Source organism: Microcaecilia unicolor, chromosome 10 (genome assembly GCF_901765095.1).
Source record: "Microcaecilia unicolor chromosome 10, aMicUni1.1, whole genome shotgun sequence".
NCBI lineage: Eukaryota > Metazoa > Chordata > Amphibia > Gymnophiona > Siphonopidae > Microcaecilia > Microcaecilia unicolor.
In genome coordinates this window covers 4288602-4313983 of record NC_044040.1, presented here as the reverse complement: position 1 = coordinate 4313983, position 25382 = coordinate 4288602, and the positions used below count along the sequence as shown (strand labels likewise).

The 25382-nt window shown below is 42.9% G+C and overlaps 1 protein-coding gene across 1 annotated transcript in view; it reads left to right on the top strand.

Moving 5' to 3' along the window:
• The window catches only part of KIAA1324L (KIAA1324 like), an 80056-nt gene that overhangs the window by 51947 nt on the left and 2727 nt on the right, over positions 1-25382 (top strand). Inside the window, exons 12-21 of the mRNA XM_030216604.1 lie at positions 462-564; positions 2030-2167; positions 4434-4697; positions 8364-8537; positions 11618-11807; positions 13287-13386; positions 14057-14158; positions 18826-18952; positions 19544-19722; positions 22684-22849. Coding sequence (XP_030072464.1) covers positions 462-564; positions 2030-2167; positions 4434-4697; positions 8364-8537; positions 11618-11807; positions 13287-13386; positions 14057-14158; positions 18826-18952; positions 19544-19722; positions 22684-22849 — 1543 coding nt within the window. The remainder of the gene's footprint in view (positions 1-461; positions 565-2029; positions 2168-4433; positions 4698-8363; positions 8538-11617; positions 11808-13286; positions 13387-14056; positions 14159-18825; positions 18953-19543; positions 19723-22683; positions 22850-25382) is intronic.

The window sequence follows — 25382 nt, the reverse complement described above, 5'->3', positions numbered from 1 at the left end:
TGAATTTATTAGCCACAGTTCACTGGTTCATGTCTCATTCTTTGAGAAGTTGTAATGAAATATTAGTCCTGCTTGAAATATTTATTTATTTATTTGTAGCATTTGTATCCCACATTTTCCCACCAATTTGCAGGCTCAATGTGGCTTACATTTGCCGTAGTGGCGGTTGCCATTACTGGGCAGAGTTACAGATGGTATTGCGTTAAGGTGTATACATACATGGTAACATACATCGAACATAACATGTATGTGCATACGTACGTGGTAAAGAAGAATAAATTATGGTATTGTATGTAGGTTCCTGAGTAATAAATTGGATTGTAACATACATTAGGTCATCGACTATAGAGAGACCCTATTCAACATTGGGTTTAAATTGGTATTGCTTGATCATTAATATCAAAGAGGTTAACTCAGGAGTGCATTTTTCTTTTTTTGCTGATTATGCGTCCGGCAAGCAGACCCCCAACGGTGGTGACAGGTGCGACTGGGGTGGAACTGGGCCGTGTCACTTTTGTCTTTGAATCTGTCTGCTCTACGGATTGTGTGCTGTACTTCATGGTGGTGAGTTCACGATGCAGGTTCCAAGTGGTTGTTGTGAGTTTAACCAGGAGCTCTTAAGATGATCGAGTGGCTCAGACACTGCTTCTCTCTCCCGACAGCAACCGGTAAAGTGGAATTTCACATATCAGACACTTATCTTTGTAGGACCAGATCAGGGCAGTAAATGCTATTTCTCAAAGGGAAGGCACACTTAATAGAATTGCGTTTAGCGCCAATTGCTTCCTGACTTTAGGCACTAGGCTTATGCTGGCTAAAACCTGCCGTAAATGCTGGTGCCAAAGTTAGGGTCGCTGAGATGGTATTCTGTAAGAGTGCGTGTGTAACTTTTTGGAACGCCCTTGATGCCCATGGCCACACCCCCTTTTGAGTTATGTGCTAGTAGATTTAGGTAACATAGTAACATAGTAGATGACGGCAGATAAAGACCTGTACGGTCCATGCAGTCTGCCCAACAAGATAAGCTCATTTTACATGGTATGTGATACTTTATACCCGAGTTTGATTTGTTCTTGCCAGTCTCAGGGCACAGATTGTAGAAGTCTGCCCAGCACTCTTGTACTAAAAGTTCTGAAGCTAACGTCGAAGCCCCTTAAAATTTACACTCCAGCCCATCCCTATCTATTCAGTCACGATCAGGGCGTAGACCGTAGAAGTCTGCCCAGCACTGTTCTTGTACTAAAAGTTCTGAAGATTCTGGAATCCTAAAGAGTTACAAGATTCTGGAATCCCAATTAGTAGCAACATTCCATGTAGAACCCCAAAGAGTAACATAGTAAATGACGGCAGATAAAGACCTGAACAGTCCATCTAGTCTGCCCAACAAGATAAACTCATTTTACATGGTATGTGATACTTTATACCCGAGTTTGATTTGTCCTTGTCATTCTCAGGGCACAGACCCTAGAAGTCTGCCCAGCACTGTTCTTGTACTAAACGTTCTGAAGCCAATGTCGAAGCCCCTTAAAATTTAGACTCCAGCCCATCCATATCAATTCAGTTATCTGGGTAATATTTTGATGTGGGGATTGGTTTTCTGTAATGCATAATTTCAGAAAGTCTACGTGTTTGCTAATTTATTGAGCATTACGCAGAGAAGAGAATGGTACCAGGTGCTAAGATTTGAGTTAAGTAGAAAATAAGACAACACCAGAACCAGCTTTTTTATTTATTTATTTTTGTTACATTTGTAACCCGCGCTTTCTCACTCATGGCAGGCTCAATGCGGCGGGCAAGTGACTTGCCCAGAGTCACAAGGAGCTGCCTGTGCTGGGAATCGAACTCAGTTCCTCAGTTCCCCAGGACCAAAGTCCACCACCCTAACCACTAGGCCACTCCTCCACTGCTTATGGGCAGAAGTACAACATCATTCAAATACAATTGCTGTGTCCTTTCTGTTGAGTGAACTGAAACATCCCTACACAGTTCTGTTTCCTTTTTAACATTTGTCTCTCTGGTACGATTTCAGGATATGAACCGGAAGAGTACCAGCGTGGTTGAGTCATGGACGGGAAGCAAGGAGAAGCAGTCCTACACGTACATAGTCTCCAAGAACGCTACATACATGTTCACGTGGGCCTTCCAAAGAACCAACCAGATGCAGGATGTAAGCATTGGATATGCTTTGCTCTGGTCACATCACACTATGTAATTGTACAACAGCAGACAAAATGCCTGAGCCGGTGTTTTGCTGTGCTTCTGGGTAACCCATTTCAGTCCACTCATCAGTTCCATGATGTAGGTCATTGAGTAATCAGCAAATTATTGCTTTGAGTTTTTACCAGAATTCATATTTATCCTGAGCAAGATGTTTTAAGACTGGGAATCTTGGGTCTGAGGTCACCCACCTACAGATTGTTGCACAGAGGTCAGGTTGCAGTGTCATCAGTCTCTGACCTCTTCTGGTTGACCCCTGTCTTGTTCTGCTGCTTTTTTGTGATGTGTTTTAACAGTGTTGGGTGTCCCTCTGGGCTCCTTTATTTGTAAGTTAGGCAATCTTTGAAAATCACCTTGTTCTACAGTCAATCTCGGTCCCCAGGTACCCCATTGTCATCATCAGATCATAATAAAGCATATCCAAGCCAACCTTGGCCTCAGCCTCAAGAGCTGTCCAGAGAGGCTGTCACACTGTCCAGGAAATTACGCTGTTTGGTGATTATAGATGGGGGAACACCGGGATATATCACAAAAGGAATTACCAGGATGTTTAATCATAAGAGGATTCTATATCTAGTCTGAGCAAAACAAAGTGAAATAAGATACTTTGTTAATGGGGAAGTTATCAATGTGAGCTGCTGTTACGACAGGTCATTTTACCACTAACTCATGCTATTTTACAATTGATCTCATTTTATGCAATGAGACCTAGTTACTAATAACTGAGTTTTAAGAGTAAAATAACACATCTTAATGGTAGCCCAGGTTGATAACTTCCTCCCTTAATTGAAGAAAAAAAGAAATTTCTAGAGCTTGAAATCACTGCTTTATGTAATAGAAGTGAGCCAAGTACAGGACAATCAAGCCATTGTGACATCACAGAGGAGGTTGGTTCTTATTGGTGGAATGAGGCGTTATGACATCACAATATCAGCTCTGGTTAAATTTGAGTTAATATACTGCTATATGTAACAGAAGTACACGACAGTCGAGCCATTGTGACATCACTGAGGAGGTTAGTTCTTATTGGTGGAATGAGGCGTTATGACATCACAATCTCAGCTCTAGTTAAATCACTGCTATATGTAATAGAAAGTCAAGTACAGGACAATCAAGCCATTGTGACATCACAGAGGAGGTTGGTTCTTATTGGTGGAATGAGACGTTATGACATCACAATCTCAGCTCTAGTTAAATCACTGCTATATGTAATAGAAAGTCAAGTACAGGACAATCAAGCCATTGCGACATCACTGAGGAGGTTGGTTCTTATTGGTGGAATGAGGCGTTATGACATCACAATCTCAGCTCTGGTTAAATTTGAGTTAATATACTGCTATATGTAATAGAAGTACATGACAGTCAAGCCATTGTGACATCACTGAGGAGGTTGGTTCTTATTGGTGGAATGAGGCGTTATGACATCACAATCTCAGCTCTGGTTAAATTTGAGTTAATATACTGCTATATGTAATAGAAGTACATGACAGTCAAGCCATTGTGACATCACTGAGGAGGTTGGTTCTTATTGGTGAAATGAGGCATTATGACATCACAATATCAGACCTGGTTACCAGAGACTGAAACTCTTCACATTAAGGGGGGAAGTTATCAACGTGGGCTACCGTTAAGGTTGGTTATTTTACCACAGGTCGTGCTGTTTTATGCGCTGAAACCCTGTGCTAAAATAGTATGACTTGTGGAAAAATAACCTGTAGCTCATGTTGATAACTTCTCTCCTGAATGGAGATGCTGATTATTTTTCTGATTCATGAATAAAACTTTTGTAGCTACTCTCTTTTTACACCGCACTAACTAGACGTTAACTAAGAATGAAGTAGGGATGAGTTGAATAATTTTGATTTACAAAAACAAGATACAAATTCAATCAAAACACGTAAAAACAACGAGATTCTTATTCTTGAAGAGTTCAGCCTTGGACATAACTACATCATTGTGGATTCATGTTGGTCGTGAAGGTACCATTTCACTTTTCAGTTTGAATCCAAATCCTCAAAATCCAGATTGTATCAAGAATTTCCCTGAACCCTGTAAAAGGGTATTTTTTACGACTTATAATCTTTGCAAAGAGTTAGAAACAGAGAGCAAGAACCGGTGAAGAAAGTAAGAAATGACTTTTGTTTCACGGCCAGAGTGTAACTTGCATTTTCTCTTCTATTCTGAGACCTTTTTCTTTCCCTTTTCTGTTATTCCAGAGCAGAAGATACGTGAAGGATATGGTGAAGATTTACTCCATTACATCCACAAATGCTGTCGACGGGGTCGCATCCACGTGCCGGGCCTGTGCTCTGGGCTTGGAGCAGTCTGGTTCCTCCTGTGTCCCCTGCCCACCTGGACACTACATTGAAAAGGAAAGCAACCAGTGCAAGGAGTGCCCCCCAAATACCTACCTCTCTGTGCACCAGCTCTATGGCAAGGAAGCCTGCATCCCCTGCGGGCCTGGCAGCAGAAGCAACAAGGTACCAGTGCAGGAAATTCACCTAATCTGCTCGGGTTGTATGTCTAGTGAGGGCACTTTAGATTGCGGGGGGAGGGGGGTTGGAAATTTAGACACATAAGCACATATGTTGGTTTTTAAAAATATCACAAAACCCACTAAACCACTTCAGCCATATAATAATTGCCCCCCCCCCCAAAAAAAAATTGTACTATCCAAAATAGACTCATAAGTAGTAGTAGTAGTAGAACATAAGTAGTAGTAGTAGTAGAACATAAGTAGACTCATAAGTAGTAGTAGTAGTAGAACATAAGTAGACTCATAAGTAGTAGTAGTAGTAGAACATAAGTAGTAGAACATAAGTAGACTCATAAGTAGTAGTAGTAGTAGTAGTAGAACATAAGTAGACTCATAAGTAGTAGTAGTAGTAGAACATAAGTAGACTCATAAGTAGTAGTAGTAGTAGTAGAACATAAGTAGTAGTAGTAGTAGAACATAAGTATTGCCATACTGGGACAGACCAAAGGTCCATCAAGCCCAGCTTCCTGTTTCCAACAGTGGTCAATCCAGATTACAGGTACCAAATTGGTGCAATCACTTGGCATTTTACTCCGCGGTAGTCACTGTATTTCAATTTCTCTGAGTGGACTACTGCTCACAAAGACGTTAAAAAGAGCCGGCCCCAGGTCCGATCCCTGCGGTACTCCACTGACGACCTCCTTTTCTTCAGAGCAAGCTCCATTTACCACTTCCCTCTGTCTCCTACCATTCAACCAATTTTTAACCCAATCAGTTAATCTAGGTCCCATACCGAGGGCGCTCAATTTATTTATCAGGCGCCTGTGTGGAACCGTGTCAAAGGCTTTGCTGAAATCCAAGTATACCACATCAAGCGCCCCTCCCACATCCAACTGTTGGTCACCCAGTCGAAGAAGACAGATTCGTCTGACACGACCTGCCACTAGTGAAGCCATGCTGCCTTGGGTCCCGCATTCCATGTAGTTCAAGAAATGTCACAATCCTCCTGTTTAGAAGCGTTTCCATTAGTTTACTCACCACCAAGGTCAGACTGACAGGTCTGTAATTCCCAACCTCCTCCTTACTTCCACTCTTGTGCAAAGGAACCACATCCGCCCTTCTCCAGTCCACCGGGACCACTCCAGTTTCTAAGGAAGCATTGAAGAGGTCCCTCAGCGGAGCCGACAGAACTTCTCCAAGTTCCTTAAGCACCCTTGGGTGTATCCCATCAGGCGCTATTGCTCTGTCTACTTTTAGTTTGGCAAGCTACTCATGAACACAGTCCTCCGTAAACGGGTCTTGGTCTACCATACATCCATCCCCTTTAGCCTTTGCTTTCTGCAGCCCTACCCTCGGTCTTTTATTCGTGAACACAGAGCTAAAATGCTCGTTAAGCAGTTCATCTTTATCCTCATCTTCCACATATTTCTCTCCCTCAGCTTTGAGCCTCACAATGCTATTATGGCACTTCCTCTTGTCACTTACATATCTGAAAAAGGTCTTATCCCCCAATTTTACTGTATTTGCTATCTTTTCTTCCATTTGCCGCTTCACTTTCCTGATAGCTTTTCCAGCTTCTCTTCGCTTATTCAAGTCCTCTCTTCATCTTCTGAGTCTTATAACGTGCAAAGGCTAGCCTCCTTTCCCTTATCTTTTCAGCTACTACATTTGAGTACCAGAGAGGCCTTCTTTTCCTTTTATGGAATTTTCTAACATAAAGGTTAGTCGCTTTTAATATGGCTTCTTTCAGTCTCGTCCATTGCTGTTCTACATCCTTCAGCTGTTCCCATCCCGCTAACTGTTCCTTGAGAAATTCCCCCATCTCGGCAAAGTTAGTTCCTTTGAAATCCAGGACCTTCAATCTCTGTGTGTAAAATGCTGATATGTACAATTGTACCTAAAAGGATGCACAATTCCTTCCTTCTTCTCTCTACTTCTTCCCCTAATTAATCTCTGCACAACAATAATTGTACCTGACATCCGGGATTAACTGTGTGTAACAAAACTATGTAAGCCACTTTGAGCCTGCAAATAGGTGGGATAAGGTGGGATACAAATGCAATAAATAATAATAATTCAAGCTGCTGTGTTACCTGTACAGTGGCACTGTGCAAAATCGCTCGCCCGGTTAGCTCCGTGGATACAGTTACGTGTCACATGGCACCTGTATTGCAGTTATGCACGTAAGTGAACTTGGGCATTATTCTGTAAGGTAGCACCTAGGTGCTTCACCATGAAACTGCAAGGTGGTGCACGTGTGGGCAGGCATGTGGGCGGGGGTCACATGAAGTTTATAGAATACGGCATGTTACGCTTGTATGTGCCAACTTTTACGACTCATCCTAAATTAATTAAGTTTACAGGTGATTACCTAACTTTCAGAAGTCTTCCAAAAATCAAATTTCTTCAGTCTGGCCTTTCTGAATACAAAGAACTCTGTTTGAATTTTACTCACACCCTTTTCTTAATCTCGTTTCCCATCTAGTCCTGCATAATTATGCTCTCACCTATCCACCTTTAATTATTTGTTTGTCCTTGAGATAGTCTAAATCCCTGGTTATTTACTTTACATGTATTAATTTGCTTCTTGAACTTATTGTAATTTGTGTTATATTCTGTTTTATTCACTTTATTGTTTGTTTGTTTGTAGGCCACATTGAACTTGAGTCTATTTTGAGTATAAATGTCACGACTAAATAAATATATCTGCTACTAGTTGTTGGTGCGTTAATGCGCTCTTATGCTAGTATTTTATAATGGATTGAATAGCAATTGGTGCCATCATATTGCCTGCATTTTTGTGTCTAAGTTTTTTTGGCAAGCTATACAGAACTGCTCCCACCCCCTGTGCTGCAGGGTGGAGCGTGGGTAGAATTATTTGCGCATGCGTTTTATAAAATGTTCATGGACCTGCTGTGAAGCAGGTGTAATGTCCACGCCTTCAGTTCAGGCGTGAATTGTGCAGTACGTTTGCTAGTAATTTATAATTTCACACAATCATGAATGCGTCTTTATAAAATAGGCACCTTCTCTGCCCAGTTAATTTCAGCAGGAATATTGTAGGGAAATACGGGGTCTAGTTGTTGGGTAAGGGTTGGCTTCTTCCAACTAGAGAACCTACAGACCATGAGGGTGACCTTTTATATCTGAACTTCAAGGGTCCTTGTTGATCTTCATGGAAACTTGGAGGCTGTGTTAGTAGCAGGGTCATTAAAACAAACCAAACAACTTTGAAATTCACTCATGAATCTGTTGGAATAATACGGTTATGACATTGGTAAATAAGAGCAAGAGACTATGTCAACCATGCTTACCACTATTTTGTATTCACAACTCAATAAACATCTATGCTATAATGTCACGTATGGTTTTTCATGACATCTAGTAGTGCTGTCGTATGGGTGAGGGACACACATGTGAAAGGTACCAGAGAGAGGTATTAAAGAGGTATAATTTGAGGTCTCAGTACTGATTTATAGTGACCTCGTCAGAATTTCCTACCGTTGGGGATGTGAGGTATATGTGATTCAGTGAATGAATTCTCTTGGATCTTTCTCCACTTCTAGTTCAGTGTGCTTATTCCCTTCGGTTCAAGAAAATGATGACATGAATTGGAACTGTGGCGACTCTTCCCTAACATGCTTGTCCTCTCTTGCTGTTTTTCCTCCAGGATCATTCTGCTTGCTATAGCGATTGCCTTCTGTCCCTTTCCTTCAACAACCAAAGCTTGAGGTATGATTATCGCAATCTCAGCAGTGTGGGATCATTAATGAATGGACCCAGCTTTACATCACGGGGAACAAAATACTTTCATTTTTTCAACATCAGTTTGTGTGGAAATGAGGTAAGTTTTGACCAGATGGAAATTCAATGTTTGCATAGAACCTTCTTTGTGGTTCTCACAATGAGGATCAGCACTGCCTTCCAATCATGGCCGCAGTCAGTTCAAGATCTTAATACTAACACATCGTATGATCCGGGCGGTATTTCCAAATTTGGTGTGCGCTGAATCCTGAGGTAGAACATAATTTTCTATTTTCCACTGCAGGCCACTTACCTGGTGATAAACAGCAGTTGGTGCGCACTGATGCTTACTGCACGGGTAAGATGCGTGAGACCTTACTGCTAGATGAATGCGTGGCGGTAAGGTCTCAGGCTGAAAATGGATGCGTGCTGGTTTCAAGTTTACCACACGTCCATTTTCCGGCCCCTTAAAAAATGCCCTTTTTCCTAGACGCGGTAAAAAATGGCCCAAAGTTCACCCAAAAGATGTGCTCGTACTACCGCAGGCCGCTTTTTACCATAGCTTATTAAAAGGGCCCCTTAATTCCTTATGTATGTGCCGCAAATTTCTGAATCTGCACTTCCCCAGCTGTAAAGGAGTAAAATACAAGCTGATACACGCCGCCACCTTCTCCTACTTGAGCACTCAGCTGTGGAATGCTCTACCTACAGACCTGAAAGCTACTGACGATATAACTAACTTCCGAAAATCTCTGAAGACACATCTCTTCCAAAAGGCCTACAAAGAAAACACATAGAGGGGCATAATTGAACGAAAACGCCTATCTCCAGGGGCGTTTATCTCCGAGAACGGGTCCGTGAAGGGGCGGACCCAACCGTATTTTTGAAAAAAATAGACGCCCATATGTTATTCGCTAATTTGTGAGCTGGGCGTTTTTGTTATTCAGTGATAATGGAAAATGAAAGCGCCCAGCTCAAAAACGAATACATCCAAGGCATTTGTTCGTGGGAGGGGCCATGATTCGTAGTGCACTAGTCCCCCTCACATGCCAGAACACCAACCGGGCACCCTAGGGGGCACTTTTACAAAACAAAAAAAAAAGGTAAAAGAGCTCCCAGGTGCATAGCACCCTTCCCTTGTGTGTTGAGCCTCCCAAATCCCCCTCAAAACCCACTGCCCACAAGTCTACACCATTACTATAGCCCTAAGGGGTGAAGGGGGGCACCTACATGTGGGTACAGTGGGTTTGGGGGGGTTGGACGACTAACGCATTAAGCAGCACAATTGTAACAGGTAGGGGGGGGATGGGCCTGGGTCCACCTGCCTGAAGTCCACTGCACCCCCTAATAAGTGCTCCAGTAACCTGCATACTGCTGCCAGGGAGGTGGGTATGACATTTGAGGGTGAAAATAAAAAGTTGTGAAACGTCATATTTTGTGCTGGGAGGGGGTTTGTGACCACTGGGGAAGTCAGGGGAGGTCATCCCCGATTCCCTCCAGTGGTCATCTGGTCATTTAGGGCACTTTTTGGGGCCTTATTCGTGGAAAAACAGGGTCCAGGAAAAGTGCCCTAAATTCTCGCTGAAATCGCATATTTTTCTTCCATTATCGGCGAAAGGGCGCCCATCTCTGTTCGCCCGATAACCACGCCCCAGTTCCGCCTTCGACACGCCTTCGACACGCCCCCGTCAACTTTGTCCGCATCCGCGACGGAGTGCAGTTGAAAGCGTCCAAATTCGGCTTTTGATTATACCGCGTTATTCGTTTTTGTGAGATAAACGCCCATCTCCCGATTTAGGTCGGAACTTGGGCGTTTTTCTCGTTCGATTATAAGCAGGATAGCCTACAAAATTACCTCAACAAACTACACAGTTATTACAGTTCACCTATATCCTACCTAACACCTTCCATCTATCTTCCCTTACCTAATCTTCAAACTTTAAGAATTGTACCTGTTATCACGAAATGATTATGTCATAACCATACTCTGTAAGCCACTTTGAGCCTGCAAACAGGTGGGAAAATGTGGGATAGAAATGCAATAAATAAATAAATAGTTTCAGATCTTCTCACACGTCTCTTTTCTCCATTCCTCTCCCATCTCAAACTCATCTGGAGGTATCTCAACACACTTCTTTGTCTTTCTTGGCTCCCACTCTTTGGGATTCCCTTCCTAAAGGGACCAAAAAAAACCCTGGCTATTCGGTGTCAATCACTGGAAACAGCCTGGCATTGAGTATCCGGGGTTATCACTGATCACGGCACTTAGGTGGGTTGCCTCGAAGTATGTCCATCCCCATTCTGACAGCCTGAAAAGCGAATAAGAAACTTTAGGAAACTAAATGGATTATTTATTTTTTATTTTATTTTTATTTATTGCATTTGTATCCCACCTTATCCCACCTATTTTGCAGGCTCAAAGTGGCTTACGTAGTATTGTTAACATAGTTATTGCATTCTCTGTGGGGTCTTGTCGAAGTGATGAATTTAAAATGATCATATATATAAGATGGAGCTAAGCCGAACAGCGTTTTATAGAGCTTACAAAGAAACTTAAACTGGATCCCAATGTAGTTGTAGGTAACTGTGAGATAATATCATATTTCTTCCAGGAGAAAATCAATCGAACAGCAGTATTTTGAATGGATTGTAATTTCCTCAGTATTTCTTATGACCAACCTAAATGGGTGATATTACAATAGTCATGGATTTGATATACCGCCTTTCTTTGGGTACAGCCAAGTGATTTGCATATATTATATGCAGGTACTTTCTCTGTCCCAGGAGGGCTTACAATCTAAGTTTTTTGTACCTGGGGCAATGGAGGGTTTAGTGACTTACCCAAGGTCACAAGGAGCTGCCAGGGATTTTGAACCCAGTTCACAAGGTTCTCAGCCCACTGCATGAACCATTAGATGGCTCCTCCAGTCCAGTTGCGAGAGAGTAATGCTTGTGTTAACAGTCTGAAACGATCTAATGTAAAATATTTACATATACGGCGAAGCTTTCTCATCAAGCACAGTTGAAACAAAGTCTTTGCTTTGTATTTTAAGGAGTGTGTGATAAGTTAGCATGACTGATCGTTAATGTTGTTCAGTGTCAGCTTGATTTTATGAAATGGCATTCCTGTTAAATGATTTTTTGAGACTTAGATCTTCTAATGGCTTTTGATGTTGACAGGGAGAGAAGATGGCTGTGTGCACGGACAATATTACAGATGTCACGGTGAAGGACATGGAGGCAGAAGCAGAGGACTATTCGAATTTTGTGAAAACCTTTGTGTGCCAGTCTACCATCATTCCGTCCGACAGCAAGGGATTTAGAACGGCGCTGTCCTCCCAGTCCATCAGTCTCGCTGACAAGTTCTTAGGTATCGCGTGCTGCAGTTTTACTCTTATGGAAACCTCCACCCCTCGTAACCAACTGTTTCCCTAACCTGAAGAAGCGACGTGCTCTTACCTTGAAAAGAGATGCCTCCATTTTTATTTGAACCCAGTTTTAACTAAATTGTGCTGAAATGTTTAAACCATTGGGCTGACTTTCAAAAACTGTAATGGGTTGATACTGAAAAGGGATTATCCAGCCATTGACAGCTGTTCTCTCGATAATTCTAGCTTTGATTTTCAGTGGCTCTACCCCTATAGAGGAGCAGCTATTTAAGCCTTATAAGGGAAAGTAGGGGGCTTATGTTCTCTTATAGAATACTAGCATAGCAGTGGAAATACGTGTGTGTAATACAATGCGCCTAGATTGCTACAAAAAATGCACAGAGAGCCTGATATTCAGCTGGTGGTGCTCGTTTTGTTGACTGCCGCCGCGCAGCATTTTGTTGACCGTTATTGGCGTTAAACCTGGAAGTTCAGTTCTGGGCCGTTTCCAGACACTGGTATCGAATTTCTAAGTTTGCAGAGCCAGTTAACATGTAGCTGGTTAAGTGCAATATTCAGCACTTAACCGGCTATAGGTTACCGCATAAAGATAGGACTGACTTTTATGTGGTTAGCATGGCTGGCCAAGTGCTGATTCTGCCCCCAGAACAGCCAGTTTTCAGTTTGCTGTTAACTGGCTATTTTTAGTGGCGCTAACCCAGGGGCGTAGCTACGTGGGCCCCCATAGATTTGGCCCTGGACCCCCTGCCGATGACCCTCTTGACCCCCCCCCGCTGTCAACCCGCCGTCGCTGTCTGCTACCTTTGCTGGCGGGAGACCCCAACCCCCGCCAGCCGAGGTCCTCTTCTTCCTTCGTTCTGTTTCTGAGTCTGACGTTCTGCACATACAACCTAGTTGAAGTGGGGTAGACTCAAAAGTAACTTGAAGAAATACTTGATCATGAAAAGGGTGGTGGATGCGCAGATCGAGCTCCCGGTGCAGGTGGTGGAGACGAGGACTGTATCAGAATTCAAGAAAGCATGGGACAGGCATGTGGGATCTCTTAGATAGAAGATGATACGGATGGACAGACTGGATAGACCATATTTCCTTAATCTGCTGTCATTTTCTTTGTTTCTGTGGTAAAATAAAATGTACCCACTAATTCTGGCATTTATTCTTAATGGAGGAGGGTAGATAGAGGGGTTCCCCAGGGGTCTGTCTTAGGACCGCTGCTTTCTGACATATTTATAAATGCCCACTGATCATGAGGGCGGAATGCGGGAGACCCTCGTTTGCATGCATTTACATGAAGTTAGCGGTCAGAGCCGGTGAGTTCGTTGTTTTGTGTGTTTGCCGGCTCTGATCCCGGGGGCGCGGGAAAATGCGGGCGCTACTCCGGCGCTGATGGCCTCTAGCATCCGCATTTGTGGTCATCAGTAACAAAGTCTTTTGTCTCTCTCTTCACATTTTCTTCATAGGGGCAACCACTGAGACGAGACTTCAGAATGTCGAGGTCAGAACTGACTACTTCTTCCCTCCGTCACTGGGGAGTCTGCCAGACGTGCATTTCTTTTACCAGTAAGTAGGAACTGGCTAACGAGAGGCTCAGCATGGCTGAAATGACAGATTTCAGATGAAAATTGAGCGCAGCCTTTCTTGAGAGGTGGACAATGCAGGAGAGATGTGACCTTAGGGAAACCAGTAACAAATCTGCAGATGGATTCAGTGGAGACGACAAGGAGCCCTAATGATGCCAGGAGCTAACAACAGCTTTAGTACCCTCCCTCCATCTCTCCCCTTGTAGCCTTTCTTGCTTCCTTCCGTATCTCTTCTTCTGTTGCCTTTATCCCCTCCACCGTTTTCCATTTGCAGCTTCTATTCCCCTCCACCTTTGTGCCCTCTGCAGCTTCTGTGCCCCTCTCCATCTTTCTGCCTCAGTGGCCTCTAACCCTCCTCCCCACCATTCTCCCTCTGCGGCCTGTTTCCTCTCCTCCCCTTCTCTCCCTCTGTGGCCTCTTCCCCCGTTCCACCTTTTTCCCTCTGTGGCCTCTACCTATCCTCTTCACCTTTCTCCCTCTGAGGCCTTTATCCCCCTCCCCCTCTTTCTTCCTTTATGTCTCTCCTCCTCCCCCCCCCCCCCCACACACATTTCTTTCCCTTTTCATTCATTTACTGGCTTCTGGGTTTGCACTGTATACACTTCTCTTGCACTGTGGATATGTTTGTACACTGTTTTCTTTTTTTGCAGGTCCTCAACCACGACTTCCTCGTGCGAGAGAGGCCGTGCATCTGTTATCATTATGAGGTGTAATCCCGCAAAACCCGGTCGAGGAGAGATATCTGTGCCACGGTATGTGGGAACTGGTTCCTGTAGAATGCGTTTCTGCTTCATGCATTTAACCCTTCACCAATTGGGAGATACTTGTTGATAGAATACCTTTCAAATTATGCGTTTTCATTCACCAAATCCTGTTTGGTCAAACCCCATCATATATGAATAATCTTATTGAATTACCCCCTCGTAATGCTGTTTAAAATCATGTAGAGATGATCTTATCTTACATTTCCCTGTCTGTAAGAATGTGATATATAAAACAATTCACTCTGCTAATTTCTCTTATCAAGGCACCAAAATGTGGAATTGTCTTCCTAAATCAATCAAGTTTACAGATGATTACCTAACTTTCAGAAGTCTTCTAAAAACACATTTCTTCAGGCTTTCTGAATTCAAAGATCTCTATTTGAACTTTACCCATTCCCTTTTCTTAATTTCATGTTGTCCTCTTTCCTTCTTTCCCATCTAGTCCTGCCTAATTATGCTCTCACCTATTCACCCTTAATTATTTGTATACCCTTGAGATAGTCTAAATCCCTGGTTACTTACTGTACATGTATTAATTTGCTTCTTGAAGTTATTGTAATTTGTGTTATATTCTGTACATTGTTATGTTTTATTCACTTTATTGTTTGTTTGTAAACCACATTGAACTTCAGTCTATTTCAGGCTAATGTGGGGTATAAATGTCATAAGTAAATAATAAATAAATAAATAAAAGTGACACTCAGTGCAAAAGACTGGATAGCACTCCTCTCGCTGCCGGACTGCTTTTGGCATCTTAGTATTATTAAGTTGTTTAATCATTTAAAACTTGCTTAGTAAGTATATTAGACTAATAGAAAAAAGCCATTAAGTTACATGGTATATTGAGTGATTTATTTAGTGTTTGCTTCTTAGAAAGTAATGAAATCTCTGTCCCTAGAGGGCTCACAATCCAAGTTTTTGTAACCTGGGTCAATGGAGGGTTAAGTGACTTGCCAAGGTCACAAGGAGCTGCAGTGGGAATTGAACCCAGGTAGCCAGGATCAAAGCCTGCTGCACTGACCATTAGGCCACTCCTCCACTTGCTATCCTAATTAGAATAACTGTCTATAAATTAAGATTATAAATGAAGAGTTGTGCTAGGGGTGGGCAGGAGTTGGGGAGGGGTGGGTAGGAAAGAAGACTGAATTAGGCAATCTTTTATGAGTGAGAGACGTCTGCTCTGGGCTTCTAATTTCTGCTGTTTCTGAGTGCTGATGTTTTCCCTCTCATTTCAGACATTCAGTTGTACGTTTCTGTTCTCTGCTGGTCTTTTATGTAAACCGCCTTGATGGCTAGACTTATAGGTGGTATATTAAATAAATGTAACCATGAACCTTATGCCTTTGTAACTACTACTAGGTTTCCTGATTCTTAACCCACTGCTCTAAGCATCAGGCTATTCCTCTGCTCTTTTGTAACTACTTCTGTGTATTTGAAAATGCAGCTTTTGTAACATTGTTTCTCATGTTTCCCTCCCTCCCCACAATATGTGAGTTTTGTGTAAAAATGACAGGGTTAGACAAATTAATGGAGTGTTTTTGCATTTTAAAATCCAGTGAACGGTAGGAATAAATTGTATATCGTAATGTGGAGGAAGGTGTAATCTAGAGTGGAGGAATAGCTTAATGGTTATTGCAGTGGACTTTGATCCTGGGGAACTGGGTTCAATTCCCGCTGCAGCTCCTTGTGACTCCGGGCAAGTCACTTAACCCTCCATTGCCCCTGGTACAAAATAAGTACCTGAATATACGTAAACCGCTTTGAATGTAGTTGCAAAATAGCACAGAAAGGCAGTATATCAAGTCCCAGTTCCCTTTCCCTATTTGAGATTCTACATGGAATATTGCTACTATTGAGATTCTACATGGAATGTTGCTAGTGTACATGGAATGTTGCTATTCCACTAGCAACATTCCATGTAGAAGCCTGCCCTTGCAGATCAGCAACGCGGCCGTGCAGGCTTCTGTTTCTGTGAGTCTGACATCCTGCACATACAGTGGTGGAAATAAGTATTTGATCCCTTGCTGATTTTGTAAGTTTGCCCACTGACAAAGACATGAGCAGCCCATAATTGAAGGGTAGGTTATTGGTAACAGTGAGAGATAGCACATCACAAATTAAATCCGGAAAATCACATTGTGGAAAGTATATGAATTTATTTGCATTCTGCAGAGGGAAATAAGTATTTAATCCCTCTGGCAAACAAGACCTAATACTTGGTGGCAAAACCCTTGTTGGCAAGCACAGCGGTCAGACGTCTTCTGTAGTTGATGATGAGGTTTGCACACATGTCAGGAGGAATTTTGGTCCACTCCTCTTTGCAGATCATCTCTAAATCATTAAGAGTTCTGGGCTGTCGCTTGGCAACTCGCAGCTTCAGCTCCCTCCATAAGTTTTCAATGGGATTAAGGTCTGGTGACTGGCTAGGCCACTCCATGACCCTAATGTGCTTCTTCCTGAGCCACTCCTTTGTTGCCTTGGCTGTATGTTTTGGGTCATTGTCGTGCTGGAAGACCCAGCCACGACCCATTTTTAAGGCCCTGGCGGAGGGAAGGAGGTTGTCACTCAGAATTGTACGGTACATGGCCCCATCCATTCTCCCATTGATGCGGTGAAGTAGTCCTGTGCCCTTAGCAGAGAAACACCCCCAAAACATAACATTTCCACCTCCATGCTTGACAGTGGGGACGGTGTTCTTTGGGTCATAGGCAGCATTTCTCTTCCTCCAAACACGGCGAGTTGAGTTCATGCCAAAGAGCTCAATTTTTGTCTCATCTGACCACAGCACCTTCTCCCAATCACTCTCGGCATCATCCAGGTGTTCACTGGCAAACTTCAGACGGGCCGTCACATGTGCCTTCCGGAGCAGGGGGACCTTGCGGGCACTGCAGGATTGCAATCCGTTATGTCGTAATGTGTTACCAATGGTTTTCGTGGTGACAGTGGTCCCAGCTGCCTTGAGATCATTGACAAGTTCCCCCCTTGTAGTTGTAGGCTGATTTCTAACCTTCCTCATGATCAAGGATACCCCACGAGGTGAGATTTTGCGTGGAGCCCCAGATCTTTGTCGATTGACAGTCATTTTGTACTTCTTCCATTTTCTTACTATGGCACCAACAGTTGTCTCCTTCTCGCCCAGCGTCTTACTGATGGTTTTGTAGCCCATTCCAGCCTTGTGCAGGTGTATGATCTTGTCCCTGACATCCTTAGACAGCTCCTTGCTCTTGGCCATTTTGTAGAGGTTAGAGTCTGACTGATTCACTGAGTCTGTGGACAGGTGTCTTTCATACAGGTGACCATTGCCGACAGCTGTCTGTCATGCAGGTAACGAGTTGATTTGGAGCATCTACCTGGTCTGTAGGGGCCAGATCTCTTACTGGTTGGTGGGGGATCAAATACTTATTTCCCTCTGCAGAATGCAAATAAATTCATATACTTTCCACAATGTGATTTTACGGATTTAATTTGTGATGTGCTATCTCTCACTGTTACCAATAACCTACCCTTCAATTATGGGCTGCTCATGTCTTTGTCAGTGGGCAAACTTACAAAATCAGCAAGGGATCAAATACTTATTTCCACCACTGTATGTGCAGGACGTCAGACTCACAGAAACGGAAGCCTGCGCGGCCGCGTTGCTGATCTGCAAGGGCAGGCTTCTACATGGAATGTTGCTAGTGGAGCAGTAGCCTAGTGGTTAGTGCAGCGGACTCTGATTCTGGGGAACTGGGTTCAATTCCCACTGCAGCTCCTTGTGACTCTGGGCAAGTCACTTAACCCTCCATTGCCCCATGTACAAAAACCTCCCAAACAAACAAACAAAAAACAAAACTTAGATTGTGAGCCCACTACATTCAGAGAAACTACCTGCGTCTTACGCATACAGCGCTATTGTATGTTTCGTAGCCCTATAGAAATAATTATTAGTAAGGCGGTAATGTTGCCAGTTCTGCGACATCGAGGGGGGGGGGAACTCATTCCTGCCCCCAGCTTAGTATTTATCCTCTGTTTCTTACAGTGTCACATTACCCCAGATATATCATATAGCTGCATCCAGTCAGCAAAAGGTTTTGAGATACACACAATCTTCATCCTGGCAAAAACCATCCCATGCCCAAATTAGATGCTGGACGTTTGTCCCTGATGTCAGACTTTTGCCTTCACCAATCAGTGAATTTGCTACGAGTATTGGCCAATGATGAGGAAGTCCAACCCCATGTTGACCTGTTTTATGTGTCAAGGGGTTTCTCGAGGCCTTTTCCTCTGTAAAGCCAATCAGTGTATTTGCTACGAGTATTGGCCGACGATGAGGAAGTCCAACCCCATGTTGACCTGTTTTATGAGTCAAGGGGTTTCTCGAGGCCTTTTCCTCTGTAAAGCCAATCAGTGTATTTGCTACGAGTATTGGCCGACGATGAGGAAGTCCAACCCCACGTTGACCTGTTTTATGGGTCAAGGGGTTTCGCGAGGCCTTTTCCTCTGTAAAACCAATCAGTGTATTTGCTACGAGTATTGAGAACCCTATATATTTACATTTATTAGACTTTCCTTCACATACATAAAAGAGCTTTTTTTCAGAGCAGTCTAAAGCCCTTCTGCCCTTGTCCTGCTCGATGGTGAGCTCATGTGTAATACACAGTCCTATTTTATTGCAGCTCCTGCCTGGCAGGCACCTGCGACGGCTGCACCTTTTACTTCCTGTGGGAGAGTTCGGAGGCCTGTCCCTTGTGCATGAAGCAGGACTACCATGAGATCGAAGGGGCCTGCAAGAAGGGACTGCAGGTAGAGTGTGGGGCCTGTATGTACTGTGATGTCGCGTAATGCCCAGAGGCGACTCTGGTGCTGTTGTCCTGGTTTCAGGAGGTACCTTAAATCCTGCGGGAATCCTACTTTTAACTTAATTTCACATAAGCATTAATATTCCGTTTTACTGGCTTAGTTCAAGGCAGATTCAAAGAACAAAATCCACTTTTTGTATTTCAAAGACAGGAAGCGAGGAATGTTTTATGTTACTCTATACACAGAATCTATTAGTAAATGTTGCACACACACATTCGCAAGAAAGTAATTTATTTGATTTTCAAAACAAGATTTTATATTTAAGGGAAGAAGGGACTTTTCTGTGTAGTCTATTTGTCGGAAATCCATTTTGACAGCTGTGCTGTTGGCAGACGGAGAACCTTTTTTGACGTGTGGCCTGAGAGCAGACCCCGGGAGGGCCTCGTAAACGAAATGTGGGCTGTACCTGGCCTTAGCGCCAGCAGGCTGCCACAAATGGGTTTTTCAAAAGCTATTTTATAAGGCTAAAATTGGAAATAGTCCTCGTGTGAGAATGACTGGAGGATATTTGACTTTGTCTCTATGTCTTATTAGGAAACTCACTATGTGTGGAAGGAGCCCAAACGCTGCATTAACGGGGTTTCACTGCCGGAGAAGAGGGTGGTGACCTGTGAGACCCTTGACTTTTGGTTCAAGGCTGGTGCTGGTGTCGGGGCTTTCACAGCGGTTCTCCTCGTAGCTCTAACTTGCTACTTTTGGAAGAAGAACCAGAAGTGAGTGTGCTTTAGGCTTTGTTTAAATTGGTTCAGCTGTTTAAGTTTAACTTTACCTCCTAGAACTGATCTAAAGCCGGAAGGCTCATGTTATGATTGAAGCTGGCAGCGGTGAATCCTGGAAGTGGTTGATGCCAGTAAAAGGCTGCAGGACCCACCTAGTCTCTTGTGATGTGATCTTTGAGGCAGATTTTCAAAGCACTTAGACTTACAAAGTTCCATAGTAACCTATGGAACTTTTTAAGTCTTTGAAAATATACCTCAAGCTTATGTGTTGCGCAGTTGTGAACAACAGTAAAAGGTAACGGGCCCATCCAGTCCAGGGTTGGTATTAGGGGGTGCAAACAGGGCAATAACCCTGAGCCCTCATCAGGGATGTAGCATCATATTCTAGGAAGTTTATTTATGTCTTTATGAAAACATACAATAGTTGTGGAATTTTGATTTTTGATTGAGATTTTTACTACATTGCAAAATGAAATGAAAGCAAGGAAAGACCTGGATTACAATCCATAAACACATTGCAATATTCTAATCCACATCAAGGGAATGCCAAATAAACCTAAACTAGAGATTAATAATCATAAGTAAATAACTCAGGCAAATTAATTTTATGGGACTATTTTTTTCCTTTCCTCAACTGCTACCTAACAAAAAGGAAAGTTAGCTACAATTCGGGCCTGCCCAGCCCGTTTCCCAGCCAGGAAGGTCTCAAGCTGCTGTGCAACCAGGAACACATACCAATTGCTTTCATGGTCTGTCAAAAGTTTACAACGAATATAATTTTAATTTTGAGATTTATTATATATCGTTCATTATGTATAGGCCATGAAGGAATTTGTTACCCTGAGTAGACTTCTTATTTATTTATGGTATTCATGATTTTATTTGTTAATGATTTTGTATATGTGATAAACCTTTTTCTAAGGACTTGTTTTTGCTTTTTGGTTCCCATTGTGAGTTGTTTTAAGATGAGAAGCCTAATCCTGTAATGCTTAGGTTAGATGCTTGACTTTCTTTGAATATTGTCCCTCTTAGGTTCCTGTATACGGTGGGAGCCTTTCCCTTTAATTATTACAACTGAAACAAAATTCTAGAATGAGGGGGCATAGGATGAAGGTGAAAGGGGACAGACTCAGGAGTAATCTGAGGAAATACTTCTTCATGGAAAGGGTGGTGACCTCCCGGTGGAACTGGTGGAGACTAACACTGTGTCTGAATTCAGGAAAGCTTGGGACAAGGAAATAGGATCCCTAAGGGAGTGAAAGGGAGAGTAGACGGCATGGATGGGCAGACTAGACAGACCATAGGGTCTTTATCTGCCTTCATTTTTCTATGCTTCTGTGTTGTTTTTCCAGGAATCATTTTGGGGCAGTGGGCTTGGGAGCTTATCTCTGTATCCCAAGTCTTATTCTTCTAGATCCAGGTAACCTGTCTTCTCCTGCTTCTTCAGATCCTTTATGGGAACAGAGTTAGATTTTTTTGGATGCTGTATATGGAGGGAAGGCAACTTCTACTTTCATCTAGACCCTTCTTGAACTGTATCAATTCTTTCTGTATGGCAGAGACTTGCCACCAGATGGCACGAGCTCTAAAGCTTCAGACCATCTGATTACAGAACAGAGCCCTGAAATAATCACATGGAACCCATTGTGTTACATTTTTTAATTTCTATGTGGAATCACTTTATTAGCTTGTTTTTTGAAGGAATAAATGGTGCCCACGATTGCCACGTCTGCGTGGTGTGTGGCTAATCAACTTTTATGCTTAGTGTTCTATCTAGACCACGTCTTCAGGGCGTGTCAGGGAGAACGAGGACTCTGCTGGAATAATTCTCTTTCTGTTGGTGGAATCATTTAACAACTGAGATTAGAAAAATAGCAAATTGTTGTACTTTTAGAAAGCAGGTGAGGCTCATGACAGTTCCAGTTTGTGAGGGTAAAGGGGGATCTGGGTTGGGGGGATAAGGGTCAAACAAAAAGTTGATGATGGTATTCACTTGGATGCTCTGTACTTAGGCTATTTTGATAGTTGTATACGAGATATCTGAATTTTTGTATGTATTCTATTTACAAATCATCAATAAAAATTGTTGAAACGTAGAAAGCAGGTGAGGAAATTTCTGTTTGCAAAGGCAAGTGGTAGTAGATTGACAGTCTAATGACCTAGTGTTGAAGTTGGTATTGTACTTTTCTCTTTAAATGATGATGACTGAACCAGTATTTTATGTCTGTATTATATTAATGTAAGAAAATATTGTTTACTTGATTTTATGTGTGTTTTTGCTGACCCCACCTAGACTTGTGGATAAATGTTTTAACTAACTAAATAAAGCTTAGTGCCACGTGCTCCATAGCTATAAAATGTCGTTAGCATTCACTAACCTTTAGTAAAGAGCCCCTAAATAAACACACACACAGGCACATTTCAGAAATGAGGTTCCATTAGTTCCGAGCAGATCTGGATTATTTTAGGGGGGGCGGGGATCTCTTAATTTATTTGAGTAGAGGCCAACCAAATTTTGGCTTCAGTTTTGGATTCTGCACTGAAACTGGCCTGAAATCCAGGTTCAGGTTTTGGCTGTAAATGCACTAATTCCAGCTCCTAACAGCAAGACTGCTTGTTTGCAGATCTGTTTAAGCTGTACACTTAACTACAGCCTCTTGGGATCCTATGCTTATTCGGACCTTTCGTGGGTTCTGATACTTTTCTCTGCTCACCTTGTCAGTTGGGGTTGGGGCTGTTTTCCTTCCAAATCTGCTCCTTGCTGCATGTCACCTCTCAGACACTTTGGTTGTTTTCTCTGGTCTGTATACCTCTTAAAAATACTTTTGTCATGTCTTCCCACTGTAAGTCCAGGCTGAGCACTTGGTGAGGAAACAGCACGGTAACTTCAGAAAGTGTGGACATAGGCGATATGTGAACAGAACAATAAACTTGCCATTTTGTTTTCACTGTTAGGCTAGAATACAAATACTCAAAGCTAGTGATGACGGCCAACTCGAAAGAGTGCGAGCTTCCTGCGGCAGACAGCTGTGCCATCATGGAGGGAGAAGATAATGAGGATGAAGTTGTATTTGCCAGTAAAAAGACACTCCTAGAAAAGCTGAAGTCACTGGCAACAAAGGTGAAGGTCACGATGTCCTGGAGTTTCTAAGTCAGTGGCTGTCTCATGTCTTGTGCTTCTAGCCACCTCATGGTGAAGGTCACGATGTCCACTGGTGTTTCTCTTCCTAAATCCGTGGTTGTTGCCTATCCACTTCATGGAAGGGCAGCTGCAGGAAATGCTTAGCATAGTAGATGAAGGCAGAAAAAGACCTGCATGGTCCATCCAGGCTGCCCAACAAGATAAACTCATATGTGCTACTTTTTGTGTATACCTTACCTTGATTTGTATCTGCCATTTTCAGGGCACAGACCGTAGAAGTCTGCCCAGCACTAGCCCCGCCTCCCAACCACCAGCCCCACCTCCCAGCATCTACGGAGGTATACACATGGTCTATGCCTGGTGTAACTGTGAGTGTGTAAATGTGATGTTGGTTTCCTTGCTGGCTGTCTTCAGATTCAGTGATTGACGTTAGATTCTGTTGTTGATGGCTGAATTTTGATGTTTCTTGTGATGATGTTATCTGGGTTCTCTGTCTAGCATTTCAGTCCAAAATTAATTTACAAAATTTTTAGTAATATCAGTATATTAATAGTATCAATTCTAGAAGTATTAATATTTTTCCAGGCTAAGGAAAACGTTGGCTGCACTTGTCACCTCACAAAGCATGGCCGAAACCGGATTTCGGGTCTTGAAACTGAAATTTGGTCGGCTCTAATTGGTAGCCGGCCCACTGAGCATGATTTATGGGGGCAGAAGCTTCTTATGCTTGCGTAAATTGCTTTAAGGATGACAAAGCATCTTAATATTCTTCAGAGTTCACCCTCTGTAGCTCTCTAGTCCTTTCCCCTTCCAGTGCAGAGACGCTGGTGGGATCCGGCTATACTCAGAAGAAGGAGAGAGGGGGGAGACTGAAGTCTGAGCTCTGTAGAGGCTTGGCAGAGAGCCAGTGAAACCATTGAGTGTCTGAATTGGGGGGGGGGGGGGGGGGGGAGGGATGTTGTGAGGAAGTGGTAGGAATGTAAGAGGAAAGAGTGAGGGGTCTGTTACTGCAGGCTAAGAAAAAGAGCTGACAGCATGCATGAACTCTAATCTAATCTGGGATTTATATTCTGCTGAATCCCATGAATTACAAAATTAGTAGTACAAATACTAGAGCCCGGCAAATTAACTGGGAAGTAGAAATAAATTAATTAATCAATGTAAAATTAACATAAAAATGTAAATAAAAAAAAATTTAAGCACACAACGAAAAGAAAAATAGGAATTTAAACATCTGAGATCCCTCGGTCTGGAGTTCCAGCATTGAACAGCCTGAAATCCAGAGGAACTCTTAAAAATCCTTGAATACTGCAGACCTTTCAGGGGAGGAAAATAAATTATAAGTGAAGTCTGAGATCTTAAAGTTCTCGGAAAAAGAAAATAATTGTGTCAGGTATTTCGATCCACTTCCTTCAAAGATCGTAAAGACAGCAATTTAAAATAGACACGAGCTTGGATTAGTAGAATGACTCATCATTTTTATGACCTTTAAAGGTCATATATGCAGCAATATTTTGTAATGTCTGAAGTCTAGTAATCAATTTGGTTGAAATATTGGAGTAGAAGCCATTGCAAAAATACAGAAGTGAAGTATCAAAGCTCGGACCAATATCGAAAAATGTTCTTCCAAAATTAAGGGTCTAATAGTATATAGTTGACACAATTCAAAAATGGCTGTCTTAGTTACTGAGGGGTCCTTTTACTAAGGTGCACCGATAAATGGCCTGTGCTGTTGTAGGCGCATGTATTGGACGCGCGCAGGTCCATTTTTCAGCGCGCCTGCAAAAAAGGCCTTTTTGGAGCCGAAAATGGACGTGCGGCAAAATAAAGCTTGGCACGTGTCCATTTTGGGCCTGAGACCTTACCGTCACCCATTGACTTAGCGGTACGGTCTCACGCGTTAACCGGCTGGTAGTCGTCAGTGCGCGCATGCTGCGGATTACTGCATGATTAGCGCCACACAGTAGAAAATAAAAAAAATATTTTCTGCTGCACGTATTGGACGCATATAAAAATGGAATTACCGCACTGGGCATACGGTAGCTGGGCGGTAGCTCCTAATTTAGACGTGTTGGATGCGCATAGGCACCAAAGGGCCCCTGTATTTTAAAACTCAAAAGTGATATTGGTTTCCAAAATAAAGTCAAGAACTGAAGACGTTCTGTTAATCTGGAAAGATTTAGACCTGTACATGATGCTGGGCAGAGCTGGTGGTGGGGGTGGGGTCTCTGACTGAATGAGCACATGAGGAACAGCACAGCCCCTGATGAATTTGTGTGTGTGTATATCTGAAGATCTGTGTATTTTTTTTTTTGTTACATTTGTACCCCGCGCTTTCCCACTCATGGCAGGCTCAATGCGGTGGGCAATGGAGAGGGTTAAGTGACTTGCCCAGAGTCACAAGGAGCTGCCTGTGCCGGGAATCGAACTCAGTTCCTCAGTTCCCCAGGACCAAAGTCCACCACCCTAACCACTAGGCCACTCCTCCACTGTTGCTACTATTTGAGATTCT